Source organism: Malus sylvestris, chromosome 9 (genome assembly GCF_916048215.2).
Source record: "Malus sylvestris chromosome 9, drMalSylv7.2, whole genome shotgun sequence".
Lineage (NCBI taxonomy): Eukaryota > Viridiplantae > Streptophyta > Magnoliopsida > Rosales > Rosaceae > Malus > Malus sylvestris.
The window spans coordinates 1,560,724-1,582,841 of record NC_062268.1 but is presented as its reverse complement, the minus strand read 5'-3'; the positions used below and the strand labels follow the sequence as shown (position 1 = coordinate 1,582,841).

At 36.2% G+C, this 22,118-nt stretch overlaps 2 protein-coding genes and 1 long non-coding RNA gene across 4 annotated transcripts in view; 2 read left to right on the top strand and 1 right to left on the bottom strand.

The window, feature by feature from the left end:
• LOC126583452 (TMV resistance protein N-like) overlaps positions 1 to 22,118 on the top strand; it is a 121,840-nt gene that overhangs the window by 2,513 nt on the left and 97,209 nt on the right. The window contains exons 3-9 of one of the 2 annotated variants that reach the window (XM_050247805.1): positions 173 to 457; positions 569 to 1,132; positions 1,207 to 1,569; positions 18,173 to 18,427; positions 18,555 to 18,640; positions 21,615 to 21,926; positions 22,010 to 22,093. In XM_050247805.1, coding sequence (XP_050103762.1) covers positions 173 to 457; positions 569 to 1,132; positions 1,207 to 1,569; positions 18,173 to 18,427; positions 18,555 to 18,640; positions 21,615 to 21,926; positions 22,010 to 22,093 — 1,949 coding nt within the window. The remainder of the gene's footprint in view (positions 1 to 172; positions 458 to 568; positions 1,133 to 1,206; positions 1,570 to 18,172; positions 18,428 to 18,554; positions 18,641 to 21,614; positions 21,927 to 22,009; positions 22,094 to 22,118) is intronic. The other variant, XM_050247804.1, reaches the window with a different exon arrangement.
• On the top strand, positions 10,845 to 12,424 carry LOC126583477 (uncharacterized). Its single transcript, XM_050247845.1, has 4 exons — positions 10,845 to 11,085; positions 11,304 to 11,763; positions 11,954 to 12,093; positions 12,209 to 12,424. Exons 2-4 carry the CDS (start codon positions 11,637 to 11,639, stop codon positions 12,242 to 12,244), a joined length of 303 nt encoding a protein of 100 aa, XP_050103802.1. The 5' UTR covers positions 10,845 to 11,085; positions 11,304 to 11,636; the 3' UTR covers positions 12,245 to 12,424.
• Positions 18,571 to 21,126, bottom strand: LOC126583481 (uncharacterized). Its single transcript, XR_007609754.1, has 4 exons — positions 20,869 to 21,126; positions 20,655 to 20,733; positions 19,436 to 19,507; positions 18,571 to 18,728 (listed from the first exon to the last, which is right to left on the bottom strand). It is a non-coding gene; the product is annotated as an uncharacterized LOC126583481 (long non-coding RNA).

The following is a 22,118-nucleotide window of genomic DNA, read 5'->3' as shown; positions in this document are numbered from 1 at the left end:
TGAAGAAAAAGAAGAAAAGAAAAGGCTTTCATCCACTGTAAATTGAAGGAGAAAATAACTAATTATGTTGTATGCCCTACCTTTGTAGTAGTTCATTCATCCAATTCACGGCTCTGCTTCGTGTGAATATTATCCTTTTTTTTTTTTTTCTTTTTTTTTGTATCTCTAACAGGGAACAGAAGCAGTTGAAGGACTAAGGTTACTTTTGCCAGAACATTCTGATGACGAGCAAAGCTTCAGTACGAAAGCGTTTAAGAATATGCGACGTCTGAAATTTCTCGCGCTGAAACATGTAAAGCTGACTGGAAGCTACAAACATCTTTCCAAGGAGTTAAGTTCCTTGCTTTGGATTGGATTTCCTTTTGAAGCCATACCAGCAGATTTTGATCCAAGAAACCTGGTTTATTTAGGCCTGTGGGACAGCAAGCTTGTACGAATTTGGGAGGATTCGAACCTGGTACGATATAATTATCAATGTCCTTGTAAATATGAACATCAGTCATCGTCATGCATTCTCTCTTTTATTTATTTGGATTTTTATTATTGTTTTCTCTTTTTTGAGTAACAGTTGCCTAAGAAGTTGAAGCGTCTCACTCTTGGAAACTGCCATAACCTGACTGAATTACCAGACTTTTCAAAACTCCCACATCTTCGGAACTTGACCATCAAAGGCTGTAAGGGTTTGTGTGGGGGTTACCATTTTTTAGCACAACTGAAGATGATCGAGAGATTAATTCTCAGAGACTGCAATATAACAGATGGTGCCGTTCTCGAAAGCCTTGGGCGCCTATCTTCTTTAACAGAATTAGATCTAGGTGGGAATGGTTTTAATAGGCTACCCATTCTCAGTGGCCTTTCTCATCTTCAGGTTTTATATCTACGTCATTGCACAAACCTTCAGGCAATCCCAGATTTGCCGAACAGTTTGCAAACATTGAAAGCGAGTTACTGCACTGCACTGGAAATAATGTCCGACTTTTCAAAGATGTCAAAAATGAGGAAATTGGAACTGAAAGACTGCCGCAACCTCAAAGATATTCCAAACTTGGAGAACTCATTGGACAACATGTATTCAATTCATATGGAAGGGTGTACCAGTCTCACTGATACTTTTAAGGAGAACCTCCGAACGGTGTGGTACTCTCTCTCTCATTCTCTCTGCTTTTTGTATTGTTGCTTATACTGACTTTGCACCCCATGTTGTAGAAAAATGCATTTGGTGGAATTTTTCTCTCCGGAAATGATATTCCTAACTGGTTAGCCTATGTCGCCGGAGAGGATAAAACTGTCAAATTTGAAGTGCCGCCAAGTACTGATTATATAGGAGGGTTGGCTTTGGGCATCGTTTATTCTTCAGACAACTCCGACTCTACCGGGTATCTATACATTGATGTTGTTAATCGTACCCAGCGAACTAATTTTCGCATCCGGACAATTAAGGCCACCATAACTGCTTTCCATAAAAATTATCTTTGGTTGGGAAATCTTTCAAACAAGAAGCTCAATCTGAAAGGCGGCGACATTGTTCTTGTAAAAGCAGAATTTTATGGAGGATATAATAGAATTAAGGTGAACAAAACAGGAGTGGATATTGTAAAATGGAATTTGTCTAATGGTCTTACTAATTGGGAGGACTATGAGACTATATCATATAAGTCTAATGAAGACATTGATGACGATACAAAGTTGAGCTATCGCCACGTTTTCCTCTGCTACAAGACCCCCGAGGCCTGGCCATGGCACATTGAAGGCTCCGAGTCCAATCCACTCCCTAAGTTCTTTGCATCCGCTCTCAAAGCTCGCAAGAACGACATAACCGTTAAGGTCTGTTTTCCAGCTCAATTCGTCGGTGTTTCTAATTGCTTTTTATTTCCGTTTCTTATTTCCTGAAGTTGCTGAGTTCTGGTGCTGAGCTGAGTTGACTACATTACTCACTTTTTTCTTGGTTTTTGATAGACGTTGCTGACAATAATTGAAGGACGCGAAGGAACTGAGTTTTCCAATGGCAATGTATTGATTTTCCCACAAATGATCAAATACAGGTAAATTCGCGTTGATTTCTCGAGGTTTTTGTTCTGTAGTTGCTTTAATTTTAATCCAAATTCATACGATTTAGATAATTAACCAGTGAGTGGTTAATTTTAATCTGATTCATAACAATGAATTGAAACCGCAGTTGAGTATTTCTTAACAATACAACAGTAATAAGAATAAGTATATTAAGCAAGCTTGAGAGGTAAGCAAGGGAACAACAATGTCGCACTGGAGTAATCTGAAGCAATAACTTATAACTATTCAAGATGGCACATAAAAGCTTAACTTGGTGGATGAAAAGAGTTCGAATGGTGGTTTGATTATGGAATACTGAGAGTGTTGTCTTACCTATAGCTACATTGAAGAATGCCATGTAAAATTGCTTACGACAAGAGACTAAAACATGAACCGACCCACGTTCCCACCCGGACATTAACAATTCTCTGTTCAAGCAGAGAAACAATCAAAACAAACTCATGTGCCAACAAAATGCTAAATTAGTAAGAATACTCCACTGGAGACAAAATCTAGAGCTGTTATTGGCATTTAGAAAACTAAGTCGTAATACCGTTATTCGAAAACCACCGATTGCTATTCAAAAACTGAGCCATATACTATTAAAACTAAGCCGTATGCTATTGAAACGAATTATTTCCTTACTACAACCAACACTTCCAATATCAAAAGAGAAAGACATATTAGTATACGACGCATTAGCAGAAAAGTGCCACATTACATACCATCAAAAGACAGCAACTAACTCCTGATATCAACTGCTGGAAGAAAAACCTTGCCTGATGCAAAACGACAATTAAATCGAAAAAGTATGTAAGTTTTAGTTATATTATGACCGACTGTTTATGTAAAAATGCTTCAGACCTAACTTTCCCTATCTGAAACTAAACGAAAATCGAGATGCATTCCATTTCAGGGGACATCCAGAGATCGCATATTTGAGACTCTACACTAAAATCATTTCCAATGAAATTTTCTCTGCATTTGAAACTACTTTATCTCATCCTCACTAAATCTGCCAACACTACATATTCTCTCAAAGAGTTCTCACCCAGCCATGTACTCCATCACAATGGCTAGATGAGGTGGTGTGAGCAGAACCAGCAAGAAAGACACCGCACTACTCTCAAGTCTTAAACACAAACCTCTTTATCAATTATCACACATAAGCAACTCTAAAGACTATTTCCACTTCACAGTAAAAACAAAGTGCAAGAAGTATAGCTATATTTTTAGCATAGTAATTTTGACAACAATTTTGCAAGTGGTGGAATGCTCCGGTGGGTAGGGCATTTCTCTTAGTCCTACTACATCCTGGTCTCAAAGTTCTAACCATCCCCCGTACCAGTTTAAGCACACCAAAGGCCAAATTTAGCATGTTCTGTCTTCATCCACCCACCCTCAGCAGATACTTATACAAAATTCAAACGGAACTTGCCAAATTCATTCTTAAAATACAAAATGAAAATAGTGTATGATCACTGACCTCTTTGAATTAAACGATATTCAGATGCAGTGATATGTGGTTCATGATTTCCCTTTGAACATGTTCATCTATCTGCATCACCAATTTTTTTTTTTAGAAAAAAAAAATACAATGTTTAAAGAATGAGAGAAATAAAGAAAATTCAGAAAAAGGGAAGATATAAGAGTCGAAGAATACAGAACCAAAACATCCAAGACTTGCCCACCAAGATAATCAAGACATCCAAGACTCACCCACCACCCAGCTAGCTAGCAAACACACACCTAAAGGCTAAAAAGGATACGGTCTTCATCAAATTAGGTGAGTCTTGGATGTTTTAGCTATGGTCAACCTAAACCAAAATCAAGTGACAAATAAACAAAGGTATGCATAAATCATTTTCTTTCCGTTAACTTTAATTAATAAGATTGGGTTTGGATCTATCTTAGTCTGCTTTCTGATGTTAACATGTAAGAGTAGAATGTAGTACTACAGAGAGAAAGCCATCATTGCAAGCCTATATCATGGCAAGCAAGGCAGACTCACTCTCACCTCCATATATTACCAAATCTTAGTCCATATGATTTTGCCAGAGCTACCTAATCTGTTGAATGTTCTATAACATCAACATTATAAAGGTTTCAAATTGAATCATACATTTAAAATCCGAGCATGAAAGCTTTACATAGATAAATAAACAAATGTAAATAACTAATTAGGCAATACACAACAGAAAGGAGAGAGAGAGAGAGAGAGAGAGAGAGAGAGAGAGAGAGAGAGGGCATACATGGTTGCCAAGAAAAGGAAGAAAGCAATTCCATTTCCTGTAAAAACGAAGAAACAGAGCATTAACAAACCCACACGCACAATTCTCAAAGGAAATTGGTAAGAGATAATCCCAATTGAGAAAATAATCAGAAAATCAGAGAGGAAAGTTCTGAAACTCAATAAAGACTCCGAACAAATCCTTGAGTGCATGCATTGTTTTTTATCAATTTCAACCAAATCTTGAAACGAAAGAGAAAAGCAGAGAACGGAGTTGAGGAAAAGCCTTAAGAGAATCATGTAGTCGCCTTTCTAGCTCCTATGTCCCTTACTCCCTCACTCTTTCTCTCTGTACCCCTTCCCCTCAACCCCACCCCCATACTTTTCCCCATCTCTCTCTCTCTCTGCAACCAACGTCAGCGGACAGAACCCACCCTCTATCTCCACCCCCAACCCTTCCCATCAACCCTCTGTCCACCCCCAACCCTTCCCATCAACCCTAAACTCGATGACACCCTCTGCCTCTCTGCACGATCTCCTTGACGAGATCGAAAGCAAGCTAGCACCCCCAACCGAATTGCAGAACACAAACGCCCCAAATGGTGGCCGTTGGATTAGGACTAAAGGGGCAAAATAGTCATTTGATCTTTCGGTGAAACCCAGCCCAAAACAAGTGAGAGCTGCACCCTGGGCCCAAATGCAGCAGCCCAACCCAGCTGTTAAGCACGGCCCACACTAACACATAATGGAAAACCGAAATTAATTCATAATCGAGGGCCCATTCCATAACCAACAGGAGCAGTGCAATTTATTTTGCTAGCTTAGACTGAAGTAATTTATGTTTCGACTTCTCATTTGATTACGCTGAATTTACCAAACTAAATAGATAATTAGATATGTGTTAGCTTCTAAAATTAGTTCTAGAAATTGAATTTAATAGCTCAGTGTTAAAGAGTGTTAGGTTATTGTTTCCTGTAAATATTTTTTTGTGATTCTGATGTTGTTTTTGTTTATTGATCAAAGGGGCTTGAAAGAGTCAAATGTGGACAACTTTATTGATGATGTCCTTGTGAATGACAAACCATGGGCTTCTGGAGTGCAAGAGCCGTTGACTGGCCCCCATGTATTCATATGCGCACATATGAGTCAAAATGAATGGAATCGTTATCGTGCACGTGTTCTCATTGATAAGTTCAAAGAGGAGGCTGAGCTGCGAGGATTGACGGATCAGGTATTTGTTACTGCTTGCTCTCACATTGGAGGCCACAAGTATGCTGGAAAACTCATGATCTACAGCCCAGATTCAGATGGAAGCATGACATGCCATTGGTAATATCCGGATCATAAAAATTTAAAATTTATCGTATTGGGATAGATGAAGGAGTTTGAATATTATGTATTTTTAATTGCAGGTATCCCTTCGTCACTCCTTTTGACGTGGCGAAATCACTTGATAAGCATATTGGGAAGAGAAAGATTACAGAACGACTTTGGAGGTTTGTACGTTTTTGGTTTTGCCTACTGCCTTTGGATGAAAATTTCACTGGACAGAAGCTTGTGTTGTCATATTTTTCAATTGATGGTTATGTCTAGTCTTGTATGATACATTTATTGATATAGAGTTACATTAACATCAAGGAACTTTAGTGGAGAAAGCACATAAGAATTGGATATAATTGCATTACCCTGTATATGTTTCTGAATTGGATGTAACTGCATTACCCTGTATAAGTTTTTGATTAATTGTTGTTAGATTGTTTATTAAGCTTGATCATACATGTTCTTACTCAATTGCTATTGAAGAAACTTAGAGTTGAATCTTTAAATAGCTGAACACGAAATTCAATTTCATTCCTTATAGGGGCCAAATCGGAGCATCTTTTGATGAAGCTGAAAAATCTAATGACCAGAAGCTTCCAAATGGAGGAGAAAATAAGAAAATCGAGAAGCCCCAAGAAAATGGCAATCAGAGGGGGACGAAGCGGAAGCGAGAATGTCGGCTTGGGAAGGGAGAGATTATAGAACGACATCGGAGGTTTGTCCCTTTTTGGTTTTGCCTACTATCTTTAGATGAAAATTTCACTGGACGGAAGCTTGTGTTGTCATATTTTTCAATTGCTGATTGTGTCTGGTCTTGTATGATAGATTAATTGATATAGAGTTGCATTAACATGGAGGAACTTTTGTGGAGAAATCACAAAAGAATTGGATATAATTGCATTATCCTGTATATGTTTCTGATTTATAATGTTGTTTTGTTTATAAAGCTTGACCATACATGTCCTTGCTCAACTGCTATTGATGAAACATAGAGATGAATCCTTAAATAGTTGAACAAGAAATTCAATTGCATTCCTTACAGGGGCCAAACTAGAGCATCTTCCGATGAAGCTGAAGAAATTAATGATCGAGAGCTTCCAAATGGAGAAAAAAAAAAGAAAATCGAGGAGAAGCGTTGTTACCAGGGTGCTAATAGTAATGGATCTACATGCTGCAAAGAAGTAAGTTTGGAGCAGAACCATTGTTCTAAAAATTGGCCTAGGCGACGCCTATATGGCGCTGGGCGGTGGAGCCCCGCCCTGATTTTGGGCAAGGCGTTTGGAAAAATCGTCTGGAAGCTAAGCGGGCCTAGGCGGAGAGCTAGGCGGCACCTAGGCAATCCTAGGCGGTTTTTTTAATATTTTTTTATTAATTGTGTGCTTTTTTATTTTTTGTTTTTATTGTGGTATACTTATGGAAATGGTGTACCTAATTTGCACATGATGGATTTTCTTGGTAGAAAGATGTTATAACGTCAATTAAATAACCCTCCGGACCGTACTCATATGAAAGGAGAAATCGAATAAACTGTTTAATGGTTTTATCTTGATTGGGATTTGTTATGTGACTACTTGCTAAATGTTGACGTGGTATGTCCTAAGTTCTTGTGATTGTTTTCGATTTGCCCGTTGGACTTATAATTCAGCTGCTAATTCTATCAAAATTTATGGTAATTTTGTGAAAGAATCTTAATTTTGTTGTTTATGAATTTCGAAAGAGAGAAAACAACATTGTTGTCCTCGTCGTTTATTCAATAAACGAGATACAAGACTGTGTGCTAACATCTTAATCTGCTTAAACTATTTTTCAGATATACGGCATTGTTGTCACAAATTTTACCTTCATTCTAGAATAGTTTTTCTTTTATTCTTATCGTGGTTCTCAAACTCAATCTCATGTGGTACTTCAATTATATCCGTTAACTCAATTTATTTTTCTGTTAAATATAGATGACATTGCAAGGATTTGTACATCCACCTCCTTTTTTTTTTCTTTTTTTTTTCTTTCATTTTATAGGTTGTGGGATAAATTTTAAATTTATCATCTTTACTTAACAAAAAAATAGATGAAGTCGACAAAAAGGATATAAAAAAAAAGTCATGCTATAGCGAGTTTGAAGATCATATAAAACAAATAAAATGAAGATAAATGACAAATTCAGGAAACATCGATGTAATTAACCCTATTTGTTTTCTATATGTACAAAATATCAAAGGCATTTCTATGACACTTACGTAGACAAAATTTTACTTGCCCTATATGCTGATTTGTTCACTTTACCACCTAAACTTTTATTAGGTTTCTCACTTTACTTTATTCTTTTAACTTTGTTAGCATGAAAGGGATGAAGATCCAGATGAGTACGAGCAATGGAGAAAGGATCTAAAGGCTTCTGCAGATTTGGGTGGCCGGAATCTTAAAACCACAGCGGACAGGTGTTTTAATTCTTCCTCTAAATTTAATTCCAACGTCTTGTATTAGCTTCTAAGACTCATTAATCCACCAAAAATAAGGAGATTATGATCAGACTTTGATTTCATACGTTTATAGGAAAAAACTTTGGAGCATTGGTAATGCGTGAAGGACGAATCCTTCGTATGTCAAACCCATATACTAATTCTAATGGATTTCTAATTGTATGACTAAAAGCTATAATATGGTTTAGTGAGGGCAAACAAACACCTTGTTATAGTTAAGGAGCAATTTAACTGGGCTTAACTACACAGTTACAATGCATTTCGGAAGCACAGTTGAATTGAACTTAACTAATCATCTTGATCAAATCTAATTTATTCAAAATGTTTTCGCTACCAAAATATCTAATCATGACGAATGAGGCATTTAGTTGAAATAAATATTGCAGTTGCATGATGAATCTTACTTTTGTATAATTTTGAATTTTAACTGCGAGACATGAATGATTATTTATCGAGAAAATTGTTGGAGACATTAGGGGACTACTGAAACTACAGACTTAAAAAAGCCAAGCACTCAGTTGGAATAGCTTTTCGCGTGCAAGAATTCAGTACTAAATACTTGGATGTTGGAGGTTCACCTGATGTTCAAATAATTGGAAGTTGAAGTATGGACGGTATAGGTAAAACAACGATTGCAAGAGCCATTTGGAGTATGTTGTTTGGTATAGTTAAGGAAAGTGATGATACAACTCTTCAACAACCCACATCTTTGTAAGGATCATTTAGTTCAGTGTTTAAATTATTGACTCGTTATTTTTTATTTGTTGTTAGTTCGCCTAATCACCAAATGAATTGTGCAATTCCTTCTTTTGTTTCGTTGATAATATTTGCCTTACAGTTGATTTCCAGCGGGATGCTTGATATTTCTAAGTATATGGTATGGTTCTTGCATACTGGGACCAAAATATTAGCATGTCTTTTTGTCTTTTAATGAATCCAAAGATGTGTTTAAAATAAAGAGCAGTAGATTTGAACTAGGAGACAGACAACTTTTCAGTGTGCCAGAATACAACCCGGTACATCAAGTATCATCATACAAGTGGTTGACTTTTTTTTTTTTTTTTTCAAGTATCCAATCACTTGTGTGATGACACTTGATGTATCGAGTTGTATTTTCGGCACACTGAAAAATCTCTCATAAGAATCGCGATAAAATATGTCATAATAATTTGACATCGAACTTGTGCAACACCTCTCACATATCTATTTGCCTTAACCTCTATACTACAGTCCATTTTCCTCCAACCTGATATCTAAGTCACACATCCTTATTGTCTATGTCATATTTGTCACATTCAAGTTTCGGAAACGCCAGAGTAATGTGTTTTACTTTCTAATAAGACATTGGTAATTCAATTATTGTGATGGGTTTTTGGCCTTAGTGGCTACCAAAGGGGCACTTTCTGGAAGCCCCAATTGTATCATTGTGTTGTATTCGTCTTCTTATTGCCCGTTTACCTTTCTTTTTCTCCGACAACATTTTCTTATCCTTCATAGAATCTAGGAAATAAATAAAAGTCACATATCTTCCATTTTCTTGCAGAATTGTTCTTGATTAATTTAGTTAGAGTAGTGTGTATGTGTTTTATGTCTATGCACATCTTGAAAATATTCTCTTTATCAAATCTTAGAATCTATGATATAAATAGACATTTTATTATTGTATATGAATAATTTAATTAAAACAATATGTTTATTGCATGGAGTTTTGACTCGATAATTTAGTTTAAATTAATTAAAAGATTGCTCAAATACATGTGTATTTTCCACTGAGGATTGGTTGAGTTGTAAGGTCTATGTTTGAGTTCCATTGTAAGCAACCATTTTTTGTGCAAGATCTGTAAAAACAAAAAAAGGACTAAGACCCCTTGTGTAAGTTCTCGAGGATACTTGTGGTATGCCTTGGCCTTGATGGATTAGCTTTCCTTTCCCCTAAACTTTTAAAAATCAAATATATAAATCAGTTATTTAGTAGTCACTTATATTACGATTTAATAATATTCATTTTGACTAGTAAGTGAGGAGAAATTTTTCAGTGTGGTGCGAACACTGAACATGACTCGATACACCAAGTGTCATAATAAAATAGTTTGAAATTTTATTTTTTAAGTTTCCAACCAATTGTATTTTTACAACGTGTTTCTAGTAAATTGAAAAATCTCTCATACATGAGAAGTCTTAAGTTCAATTATCGTCAAGGTAAATTTGAACCAAATTATTATGACTATCTCATTGTGAAGCTTAACTCACTCCCTCCACCACTTAATGTACATAATATCATATTATTAAAAAAAATTATTTATTTAGTAATTATTTTACTTTATTATAATCTAAATTACCTATCAACGAAACTCTCTTAATCAATCAAAAGAGAGTGCAAAGACCAAATTAACTTAAATAAATTAATAAATTAAAAGTTATGGATAATATAGTAAATTGCACACAAAATACTTTTAATTTTTTTTTCCAAATCTTATAACTAAGTAATCATATCAGTTGCCTTGTAAACTTTTAGTTAAAGAAATATTTATTCAGAACTAGTAATCAAATATATGAACAGTCTCATTCAGCGACGCAAAATCATTTGAAGTTCATAAAGAAAAAAATCTAGAAATCAATTTACATTTTCTCTTATTATAAATATTTACGGTTGCTGGTATAAATAAGGGAAAATTAATTAGAAAGGAAGAAAAACAAAGGAAACACACTATTCTCTGATAGAGACTAGTTTATCTTTGGATCTAGAAGACAAGACAATAATATTCCACTCGCGGAGAAGGCCAATAAATTAATCTCAACTGAACTCACTTACCACCCGCCCACCGCCTCCGTCGCCGCCACCAAGTTCCCAAATCCCCACCTGGATCCTCTCAGTTTCATCCTCCTCTGCCTTGCTCAACTCTATCTGCTTGCTCTTCTACTGATTCCTCTCTCTCCCTAATTCCCAATAATAAATCTAATCCACTCCCACTGATAGAGCTCTCATCAGTGACCATTTTTATATGGATTGTATGTCCTCCCATTTTCATACTTTTTCCATTCTCTTTATGTGTGGTCATGGTTAAGTCACGTCAATATTTTATATTAATTTTTATAAAAATAATAAAACAAAAAGTAATAGGAATATAAAATGTTTACGCGGTTTAACCATGACCACACAAACAGAAAGGAATTGAGAGAGTATGGAAATGAGAGGACAAACAATCCACCTCCTTTTTATATTGTAGGGTTGTTGGTGGGTGCCTCGGGGATTTTATTCTTTGCCCCCTACACAAAAGGCACACCCTATATTTGTAGGATACTCAACCGTGATTCCGGGGATGGGTCTGTTTTCTGAAACCTACAGTACCAAGCAAGTCCTTTTATTATAGAAAGTCTTCATCTTTCTCCCTCTCCAATCATACAAAGTCTACTGATTTTATTACTTTTTTCCATTTTTATCCTGACCAAAGCTTTAATCTTTACTTCAAATGTGGTCCTACAAATAAAGGGTACCCTTTGTTTTGGTTAATTAGTCAGTGTATGTTGTTCTTGTTTTAGAATTTTAGAGAGAGAAAATTATGGGATCTGGTAATGGGGTTTATTCAGTTGGGGATTTCGATTTGGATGCCAAGTGGCTGATTGATCCAAAACATCTTTTGTTGGTCCGAGGATTGGGGAAGGCGCACATGCCAAAGTGTATGATGCCTTAGATCTTGTTAAATATAAATGCAAATTTGAGTTGGGTTTTAGCAGAACTAATCAAAGATCAAAACTTGATTTGGTGTTCTGCAATTATGGTGTTTATGATGCCGAATATGTGTTTTTCGTGTCGAGTTACAACGATGATGTTCTGTTCTGTTGTGTTCTTAATCTGTTTGTTGGTTGCGTTTTGTTTGTTCTAGATATAAGAATCAAAATGTTGCTGTAAAAAATGTTCATAGAGGAGAAACCCCAGAGCAGATTGCCAAGAGAGAAGCGCGGTTTGCGAGGGAAGTGGCAATGATGTCGAAAGTGCAGCACAAAAACTTAGTGAAGGTTGTTGTCTAGTTTTCGATAAGTATTTGTGATTACTAAATGGGCGTGTTAGCGATAAGTATTTGGGGATTTTTAACTTTGTGATTCTGAGGTTGTTTTTGTTTCTCAATCAAAGGGGCTTGAAAGAGTCGGATGTGGACAGCTTTGTTGATGATGTCCTTGTGAATCACAAACCATGGGCTTCCGGAGTGCAAGAGGCGTTGACTGGCTCCCATGTAATGTATGTGCACATGGTGTCGAGATAATAGATGTGGTGTTTGTGGACCTGTTTTGCACCGAAGATTCTTATAACGCTGTCGTGACGTCCACCAGCAGCCGCAGTTGAACCTACCTGCGCACCACCCTTGAAACTACAAAAGAAAGGAAATTGCATCGTAAAGCAGTTATACAATTTATTTTCTTTAAATTTGATGGTAACATTTATACAAATTAAATTGTGGGAGGAATACCACTCACGCGTTATCGACACGGCAGTGACATCATTGCCCTATGCAAAAAATTTAAAAGGGTCGCCTACACTGCGGAAGCTTGGGAAAGATTGACTTTGGTTATTTGAAAGTCAAGCTGCACTTCTACAGGCTGCAATGGATGCCAGCAGCTCCGACCATGGAGCCGCCGCTGCCGCCTCTTCGTCTTCCTCGAGGAGCTCAAACCGCTGGAAGTACGAGGTGTTCCTGAGCTTTAGAGGTGAAGACACCCGCAATACCTTCACAGACCACCTCTTCATTGCCTTACGCAATGCCGGAATTAACACATTTATGGACACACAGCTCAGAAGGGGGGAAAACATACAGAGTAAACTTGACCAAGAAATCGAAGGGTCGAGAATCGCCGTCATCGTCTTCTCAAAGAGGTACGCGGAGTCCCGATGGTGCCTAAGGGAGCTGTCGAAGATCATGAGGTGCCTAAAAAATCAAGAGGGGAAAATAGTGTGTCCAATATTCTACGACGTTGACCCTTCTCAAGTCAGGAAACAGAAAGATAGTTTTGGGGAAGCATTTCAGAAGCATGAAAAGGATGAAGATCCAAATGTGGTCAAGCAGTGGAGAGAGGATCTTAAGGCTTCTGCAGATTTGGTCGGCTGGAACCTCAAAACCACGGCCGACGGGTATACTTTTTTGTTTACTTCAAATTTCATATCGCCATATTTCACTAATCAACCAAAATTAAGATATTATAATTAAGGCATTGAATCTGATTTTATATGTTATAAGAAAAATTGGATAGTTGGTCCGTGAACTATGATAGAACTGTAATTTTGGTCACTACATAAAAATTTATTAGAATTGGCATATGAATTTTATAAAAGGTAGAGCATTTGCATCATTTATTTATCGACCCCACTTAGTGGGGAAAAGCTTTGTTGTTGTTGTTGTTACTGAAAATATAACTTTAGCCCCTGAAACTCAAGTTTCTTTACATAAAATCCGACATAGTCTTTTTATTTGAATAAAACCCAATGACTAGGCTCCACATAAGCAAATTCATTAATTTTGTTTGCCTTTACACATTTTGCATTTTTCAGATGCCTAAAATACCCCTAATTACAGTTTTGATGTAGACATTTAATTCTATGCAGATTTGAAGGGAGAGATTAATGAAAAAAATGTATTAATGTTTATAATCATTGCATTAATATATGAAAACAAATTGTATGTTAAGGTAAAAAAGAACTAATAATGTTATACTTTCCTTAAGATTTCGTAATTTTTTTTTTAAATTTGCATAAAATTAGACAATTTTAATTTAATCTTATCATTTTCTTACCAAATGAAAATCTGAAAGAGCACCATAAAATAATTTACCTATATTTAAAAAATATAGGTAAATTATTTGGACATGTGTATTAGTAATAAATTTGCCCTATATATGTAATGATACACGCAAAATAATTAACTCTAGGGTACCCTCTTGGATGATTGTATGTCGTCTTCTTGACATTAATAAAATTGCTATCGTTTCAACTCAAAAAAAAAAAACTTATAAAATAAAAAATGTTATTTGATTCAAAATAAATTCATCCATATTTTATATAATAATATAGGTAAATTATTGCACACATATATATTAGTAGTAAAATGTGCCCAATATACATAATAATACATGAAAATAATTCACCTACAAATAAGGAAATTTGATTAAAAAATAAAATATCTACTACTTTTTGTTTATGAGCTTCAATTTTTTTTTATATTACAAACATAATGTACCTACAATATAATTTACCTATTGTTTTATAAGAAAATAATGTATCTACTGTTTTATTTTTTATTTTTTTTTGTCGAATATGTACTGTTTTATTTTAATGGAGATAATTTGTCTTGGTTTAGTTTTTACGAAATAATTTAGGCACTATTTAACTTTACCAAAATAATGGAGCTACTATTTTAATTTACCTACAAAATAAATGCTATTTGATTCAAAATTGATTTTCTTATATTTTACATATAAATATAGATAAATTATTTTTAACAAGCATATATGATAACAAACAAAAAATGCCTAATGTATGTAATAATCTAGGTAAAATAATTTACATACAACATAAAAGAATATTAATTGGTTCTTGGTTGTTTTTATCAAATAATATTATTATTTGATGCAAAATAACTAATTGTACAAAGGATTTTTTTTTTCCATACGAAAAATGTGCCCATAATTGTTTATGAACATGACTAAATGTATGTATGTATATATATATATATATATATATATATATATATATATATATATTCCTAATATTTATCATACAAGAAGGGTAAAATTTCCATATGGGGTTAATTGCTAATCATAATTAGGGTGAGTAATAATATTTATTGACATAATTAGAGTTTTGTGGCATAAGTTGTAAATATGTGATAATAATTGGTTACATATTTGTCTACATGGTACTCTATTTGAAATTTGGGTTTTATTTGGATGTTTAATATTATGTGGATTTTTGTTTGGAAAATAGGAGTTTCAAAGGTCTTTTTCTAAAGAACCCTTGTTGTTATAGAGCATTTGCATAAGAATTTCCGTCAAAATTAAGGAAGTGATTGTTTTTTATAGGTGTGTGAAGGACAAATGCTCCACACTTTATCAAATTAAAATACCATTTGTAATGGATTCTTAATTATATAACTGAAAGCTACAATTGTGTAGTAGTCCAATTGGTTATTCATATTATAATCGAAGATTAAATACGTGGTTGAATTGAGCTCAGTAAATCACAATTTATTCCAATCTGTTTCAATATGTAAATATAAAGGCATGATGAATAAGGCATTTAGTATGGCTCTCGTAATTTGGAATTTCTACTTGTAGGCGTGAAGGAGTGTTTATCGAGAAAATTATTGGGGACATCAAGGGAATATTGAAACCCATAGACTTAAAAGCCAAGCACTCGGTTGGAATAGCTCTTCGCATGCAAGAATTCAGCACTGAATACTTAGACGTTGGAGGTTCACCTGATGTTCAAATAATTGGAATTTGGGGTACAGGCGGTATAGGTAAAACAACACTTGCCAAAGCCATTTGTAGCAAATATGGTCATAGTTTCAGCAGTCAATGTTACCTTGAAGAGGTGAGGAGTAACAAGAAAAATATGGTTAGTCTGCAAGAACAACTTCTTGGAGATATTTTGAAACGGCCTGACATTAAGGTAAGCAATGTTGCCGAAGGAACCAAGGAGATAGAGAAAAGACTTGGAAGCATGAAGGTACTTGTCGTGGTTGATGACATAGATGATGCGGACCAATTAGATAAATTGGCAATAGCACATGACTCGTTTGGTCCAGGGAGTAGGATTATTATAACGACAAGAGATGAACAAGTGCTGAATATACAAAAGGTGGATAAAAGGTATAAAGCACAAGGAATGACTGATGATGAAGCTCTTAAGCTTCTTAGTTGGCATGCCTTTGGAAATGATTGTCCCGATGAAGAATATATTGAACTCGCAAGAGATGTTGTTGATTATTGTGGAGGATTGCCCCTAGCTCTTGAAGTTGTTGGCCGTTTGTTGGCTACGAAAAAGAGTAAAAGCATATGGAAAAGTACATTGAATAAATTAAGAAATATTCCAGATGGAAAAATTCATCAAACGCTTAAATTAAGCTACGATGGGTTACGTGACGATCATGTGAAGGGTGTGTTCCTTGACATATCTAATTTCTTTATTGGAGTGTCTATAAGTGTGGTCACGACAATACTGGATGGTTGTAGTCATTTTTCTGTAGAAGCAGAAATTACCACACTTTGTGATCGATGTCTCTTATATATTGATAAAGGGGGAGCATTGAGGATGCATGATTTGATTCGAGATATGGGAAGAGAAATTGTGCGGGCAGAATCTCCTGTGGAACTGGGAAAACGTAGTCGACTGTGGCATATGGAAGATGGAAAAAGTGTGCTATGGAACGAATCTGTAAGTACTTTTGCAATAAAAAAGATGTTAAGTACATATGAAAAAAGAGAAGTATATACGCATATCCTGCATATATATAATGTATGACATACGTAGTATATTCGAAGAAAAAGAAGAAAAGAAAAGGCTTTCATCCACTGGGTAATTTGAAAGGGAAAATAAATAATTATGTTGTATGCCCTACCTTTTTAGTAGTTCATTCATCCGATTCACGGCTCTGCTTCGTGTGAATATTATCCTTTTCTTGTTTTTTTTTTATCTCTAACAGGGAACAGAAGCAGTTGAAGGACTAGAATTATTTTTGCCAGAACATTCTGATGACGAGCAAAGCTTCAGTACGGAAGCATTTAAGAAGATGTGGCGACTGAGAATTCTCTGGCTGGGAAATGTAAAGCTGACTGGAAGCTACAAACATCTTTCCAAGGAGTTAAGATTATTGTATTGGATTGGATTTCCTCTTGAAGCCATACCAGCAGATTTTGATCAACGAAACCTAGTTTATATGGAACTGTGGTCCAGCAAGATCGTACGAGTTTGGGAGGATTCAGACTTGGTACAATATAAATATCAATGTCCTTGTAAATATCAACATCAGTCATCGTCATGCATTCTCTCTTTTATTTATTTGGATTTTTATTATTGTTTTCTCTTTTTGAGTAACAGTTGCCTAAGAAGTTGAAGTTTCTCGTTCTTGTACACTGCCGTAACCTGACTGAATTACCAAACTTTTCAAAACTCCCACATCTCCGGTACTTGACCATCAGAGACTGTAAGGGTTTGTGTGGGGGTTACCATTTTTTAGCACAACTGAAGATGATTGAGGAATTACATCTCAGCGACTGCAATATAACAGATGGTGCCCTTCTCGAAATAATTGGGAGTCTATCTTCTTTAACAATTTTAGATCTAGGTGGGAATGGTTTTAATAGGCTACCCATTCTCAGTGGTCTTTCTCAGCTTTGGAGTTTATGTCTAAATCATTGCACAAACCTTCAGGCAATCCCAGATTTGCCCAACAGTTTATGTGTATTGGAAGCGAATTACTGCACTGCACTGGAAATAGTGTCCGACTTTTCAGAGATGTCGAAAATGAAACACTTGCAACTGAAAGACTGCCGCAAACTCAAAGATATTCCAAACTTGGAGAACTCATTGGACTACATGGATTCAATTTATATGGAAGGGTGTACCAGTCTCACTGATACTTTTAAGGAGAACCTCCAAACGGTATGGTACTCTCTCTCTCTCTCTCTCTCTCTGCTTTTTGTATTGTTGCGTTTACTAACTTTGCACCCCATGCTGTAGAAAAATGCATTTGGTGGAATTTTTCTCTCTAGAAATGATATTCCGAAGCGGTTAGCCTATGTCGCGAGAGAGGATGAAACTGTCAAATTTAATGTGCCGCCAAGTATTGATTATATAGGAGGGTTGGCTTTGGGCATCGTTTATTCTTCGGACAACTCCGACTCTAGTGGGTTTCTAACCATTGATGTTGTTAATCGTACCCAGCAAACTAATTTTCGTATCTGGCCAATTGAGGCCACCGTAACTGCTTCCCATGAATATTATCTTTGGTTGGGAAATCTTTCAAACAAGAAGCTCAATTTGAAAGGCGGCGACATGGTTCTTGTACAAGCACAATTTTATGGACTAGATAATACAATTATTAAGGTGAACAAAACTGGAGTGGATATTGTAAAATGGGATTTGTCCGATGATCGTACTAATTGGGACAACTATGAGACTATGTCATATGAGTCTGATGAAGACACTGATGACGATACACTGTCATACTATCGCCACGTTTTCCTCTGCTACAAGACCCTTGAGGCCTGGCCATGGCGCATCAAAGGCTATGAGTCCGATCCACTCCCTAAAATCTTCGCATCTGCTCTCAAAGCTCGCAAGAACGACATCACCTTTAAGGTCCCTTTTCCAGCTCAATTCGTCGGGGTTTCTGATTGCTTTTTCTTACCGTTTCTTATTTCCTGGAGCTACTGAGTTCTGGTGTTGAGCTAACTCCATTACTCACTTTTTTCTTGGTTTTTGATAGACGTCGCTGACAGTAATTGAAGGACGCGAAGGAACTGAATTTTCCGATGGCGATGTGTTGATTTTCCCACAAATGATCAAATACAGGTAATTTTAATACGAATTTATAGGATTTACATATCATCAAATGACAGCAACTAACTCCTGATATCAACTGCTGGATGAAAAACCTTGCCTGATGCAAAACAACAATTAAATTGAAAAAGTATGTAAGTTTTAGTTATATTATGACTGACTATTTATGTAAAAATGCTTCAGACCTAACTTTCCCTATCTGAAACTAGACGAAAATCGAGATGGATTCCATTTCAGGGGACATTCAGAGATCCCATATTTGAGACTCTACACTAAAATCATTTCCAATGAAATTTTCTCTGCATTTGAAACTACTTTATCTCATCCTCACTAAATCTGCCAGCACTGCATATTCTCTCGAAGAGTTCTCACCCAGCCGTGTACTGCATCACAATGGCAAGATGAGGTGGTGTGAGCAGAACCAGCAAGAAAGACACCGCACTACTCTCAAGTCTTGAACACAAACCTATTTATCAATTATCACAAATAAGCCGCTCTAAAGACTATTTCCACTTCACAGTAAAACAAAGTGCAGGAAGTATAGATCATATTTTTAGCAGAGTTATTTTGACAACTATTCTGCAAGTGGTGGATTGCCCCGGTGGGTAGGGCATTTTCTCTTAGTCCTACTGCATTCCAGGCTCAAAGTTCTAACCATCCCCTATACCAGTTTAAGCACACCAAAGGCCAAATTTAGCATGTTCTGTCTTCATCCACCCACCCTCAGCAGATACTTATAAAAAAATCAAACACAACTTGCCAAATTCATTCTTAAAATACAAAATGAAAAAGTTTATGATCACTGACCTCTTGGAATCAAACGATATTCAGATGCAGTGATCTGTGGTTCATGATTTCCCCTTGAACATGTTCATCTATCTGCATCACCAAAAAATATATACATTTAAAAAAAATACAAAGTTTAAAGGATGAGAAATAAAGAAAATTCAGAAAAAGGGAAGATATAAGAGTCGAAGAAGACAGAACCAAAACATCCAAGACTCGCCCACAGAACCAAAACATCCAAGACTCGCCCACCAAAATAATCAAGACATCCAAGATAACATCCAAGACTCACACACCACCCATCTAGCTAGCAAACACACAACTAAAGGCTAAAAAGGATACGGTCTTCGTCAAATTAGGTGTTAGGCAAGTCTTGGATGTTTTAGCTATGGTCAACCTAAACCAAAATCAAGTGATAAATAAACAAAGGCATGCATAAATCATTTTCTTTCTGTTAACTTTAATTAATAAGATTGGGTTTGGATCTATCTTAGTTTGCTTTCTGATGTTAACATGTAAGAGTAGAATGTAGTACTACAAAGAGAAAGCCATCATTGCAAGCCTATATCATGGCAAGCAAGGCAGATTCACTCTCACCTCCATATATTACCAAATCTTAGTCTATATGATTTTGCCAGAGCTACCTAATGTTGAATATATATCTGTTGAATGTTCTATAACATCAACATTATAAAGGTTTCTAATTGAATCATACATTTAAAATCCAAGCATGAAAGCTTTACAGAGATAAATAAACAAATGTAAATAACTAATTAGGCAATACACAGCAGAGAAGGGGGGGGGGAGAGAGAGAGAGAGAGAGAGAGAGAGAGAGAGAGAGGCAAAGCAGCATTCCAAGTGGGAGTAGGCAGTTAAGCATAGTCATTACGTATGGAATGCCTAAGAACTGATCTGTGCTTCTCTTCCTTATGATCCTCATAAATGTAATTCTACACATTTCTAAACCAAAATCACAAGGTAGAATTCAAAGAAATTTAAAGAAACCTAGTTAACATTCAAGCTTTTTGATTATCCAAAAGATATACAGAACCCCATGTAACAAAAACAAATTTATGACACAAAATACATGATCTTTAGCCACAAAAAGGAAAAGAGAGAGAGAGAGAGAGAGAGAGAGAGAGAGAGAGATAATTTGCTTTTTGAATTACGCAGAATGTGCAGAGAATCAAAATATCATAAGTCATTTAACAAAATGATATTTTAGGCAAAAAGGCATCACCTTAGACCCCTGATGAAAGAATTTGAGAGAGAGAGGGCATACATGGTTGCCAAGAAGAGGAAGAGAGCAATTCCATTTCCTGTAAAAACGAAGAAACAGAGCATTAACAAACACACATGCATAAATCTCAAAGGAAATTGGTAAGAAATAAGCCCAATTGAGAAAATAATCAGAAAATCAGAGAGGAAAGTTCTGAAACTCAATAAAGACTCACTCTTTCTCCCTCACTCTTTCTCTCTGTACCCGTTCCCCTCAACCCCACCCCCATACTTTTCCCCATCTTTCTCTCTCTCTGCAACCAACGTCAGTGGACAGAACCCACCCTCACCCCCAACCCCTTCTCTAGCTCCTACCCTTCCCATCAACCCTCTTGTCTCTCACTATGCAAACCCTAAACTCGATGTCACCCTGTGCCTCTCTGCCTCTCTGCGCGATCTCCTTGACGAGCACCACACCGAATTGCAGAACAAAAACGCCCCAAATGGTGGCCGTTGGATTAAAAGTGAAAGGGGCAAAAGAGTCATTTGATCTTTCGGTGAAACCCAGCCCAAAACTCGTGACAGCTGCACCCTGGGCCCAACTGCAGTAGCCCAACCCAGCTGTTAAGCACGGCCCACACTAACACACACAATGGCAAACAGTAATTAATTCATAATCGAGGGCCCATTCAATAACCAACATGAGCAGTGCAATTTATTTTCCTAGTTTAGACTAAAGTAATTTCTGTTTCGACTTCTCTTTTGATTACGAGATTGTGCTAAATGTACTAAACTAAATAGATAATTAAATACGTGTTAGCTTCTGAAATTAGATCGAAATTAAATTTAATGACTCAGTTTACGACTAATTCATTGCCTTACACTAATTCCTTGCCTTACAAGAAATTAAAGAGTGTTAGGTTATTGTTTCCTGTAAATCCCTTTTTATGATTCTGGGGTTGTCTTTGTTTGTTGATCAAAGGGGCTTGAAAGAGTCGGATGTGGACAGCTTTGTTGATGATGTCCTTGTGAATGACAGACCATGGGCTTCGGGAGTGCAAGAGCCGTTAACTGGCCCCCATGTATTTGCCCTTATATTTGTATACACACATATGAGTCGAGAGGAATGGAATCGTGATAGTGCACGTGTTCGCATTGATAAGTTGAAAGAAGAGTTTGAGCTGCGAGGATTGACGAATCAGGTATTTGTTACTGCTTGCTTTCACCTTGAAGGCCACAACTATGCTAGAATATTCACGCCCTATGACCGAGATGGAAGCATGACATACCATTGGTAATATCCGGATCATAACAATTTAAAATTTATCGTATTGGGATTGATGAAGGAGTTTGAATATTATGTATTATTAATTGCAGGTATCCATTCGTCAATCCTGGTTATGTGCCGGAATTGCTTGATGAGCATATTGGGAAGGGAGAGATTATAGAACGACATTGGAGGTTTGTACATTTTTGGTTTTGCCTA

What these genes read in the sequence shown, in the direction of transcription:
- LOC126583477 (XM_050247845.1), top strand. Translation starts at nt 11,637, where the DNA reads ATGGGATCTGGTAATGGGGTTTATTCAGTTGGGGATTTCGATTTGGAT. An exon ending in CATGCCAAAGTGTATGATGC is followed by an intron (nt 11,764 to 11,953) that starts CTTAGATCTTGT and finishes TGCGTTTTGTTT; the next exon opens with GTTCTAGATATAAGAATCAA. An exon ending in AGCACAAAAACTTAGTGAAG is followed by an intron (nt 12,094 to 12,208) that starts GTTGTTGTCTAG and finishes TCTCAATCAAAG; the next exon opens with GGGCTTGAAAGAGTCGGATG.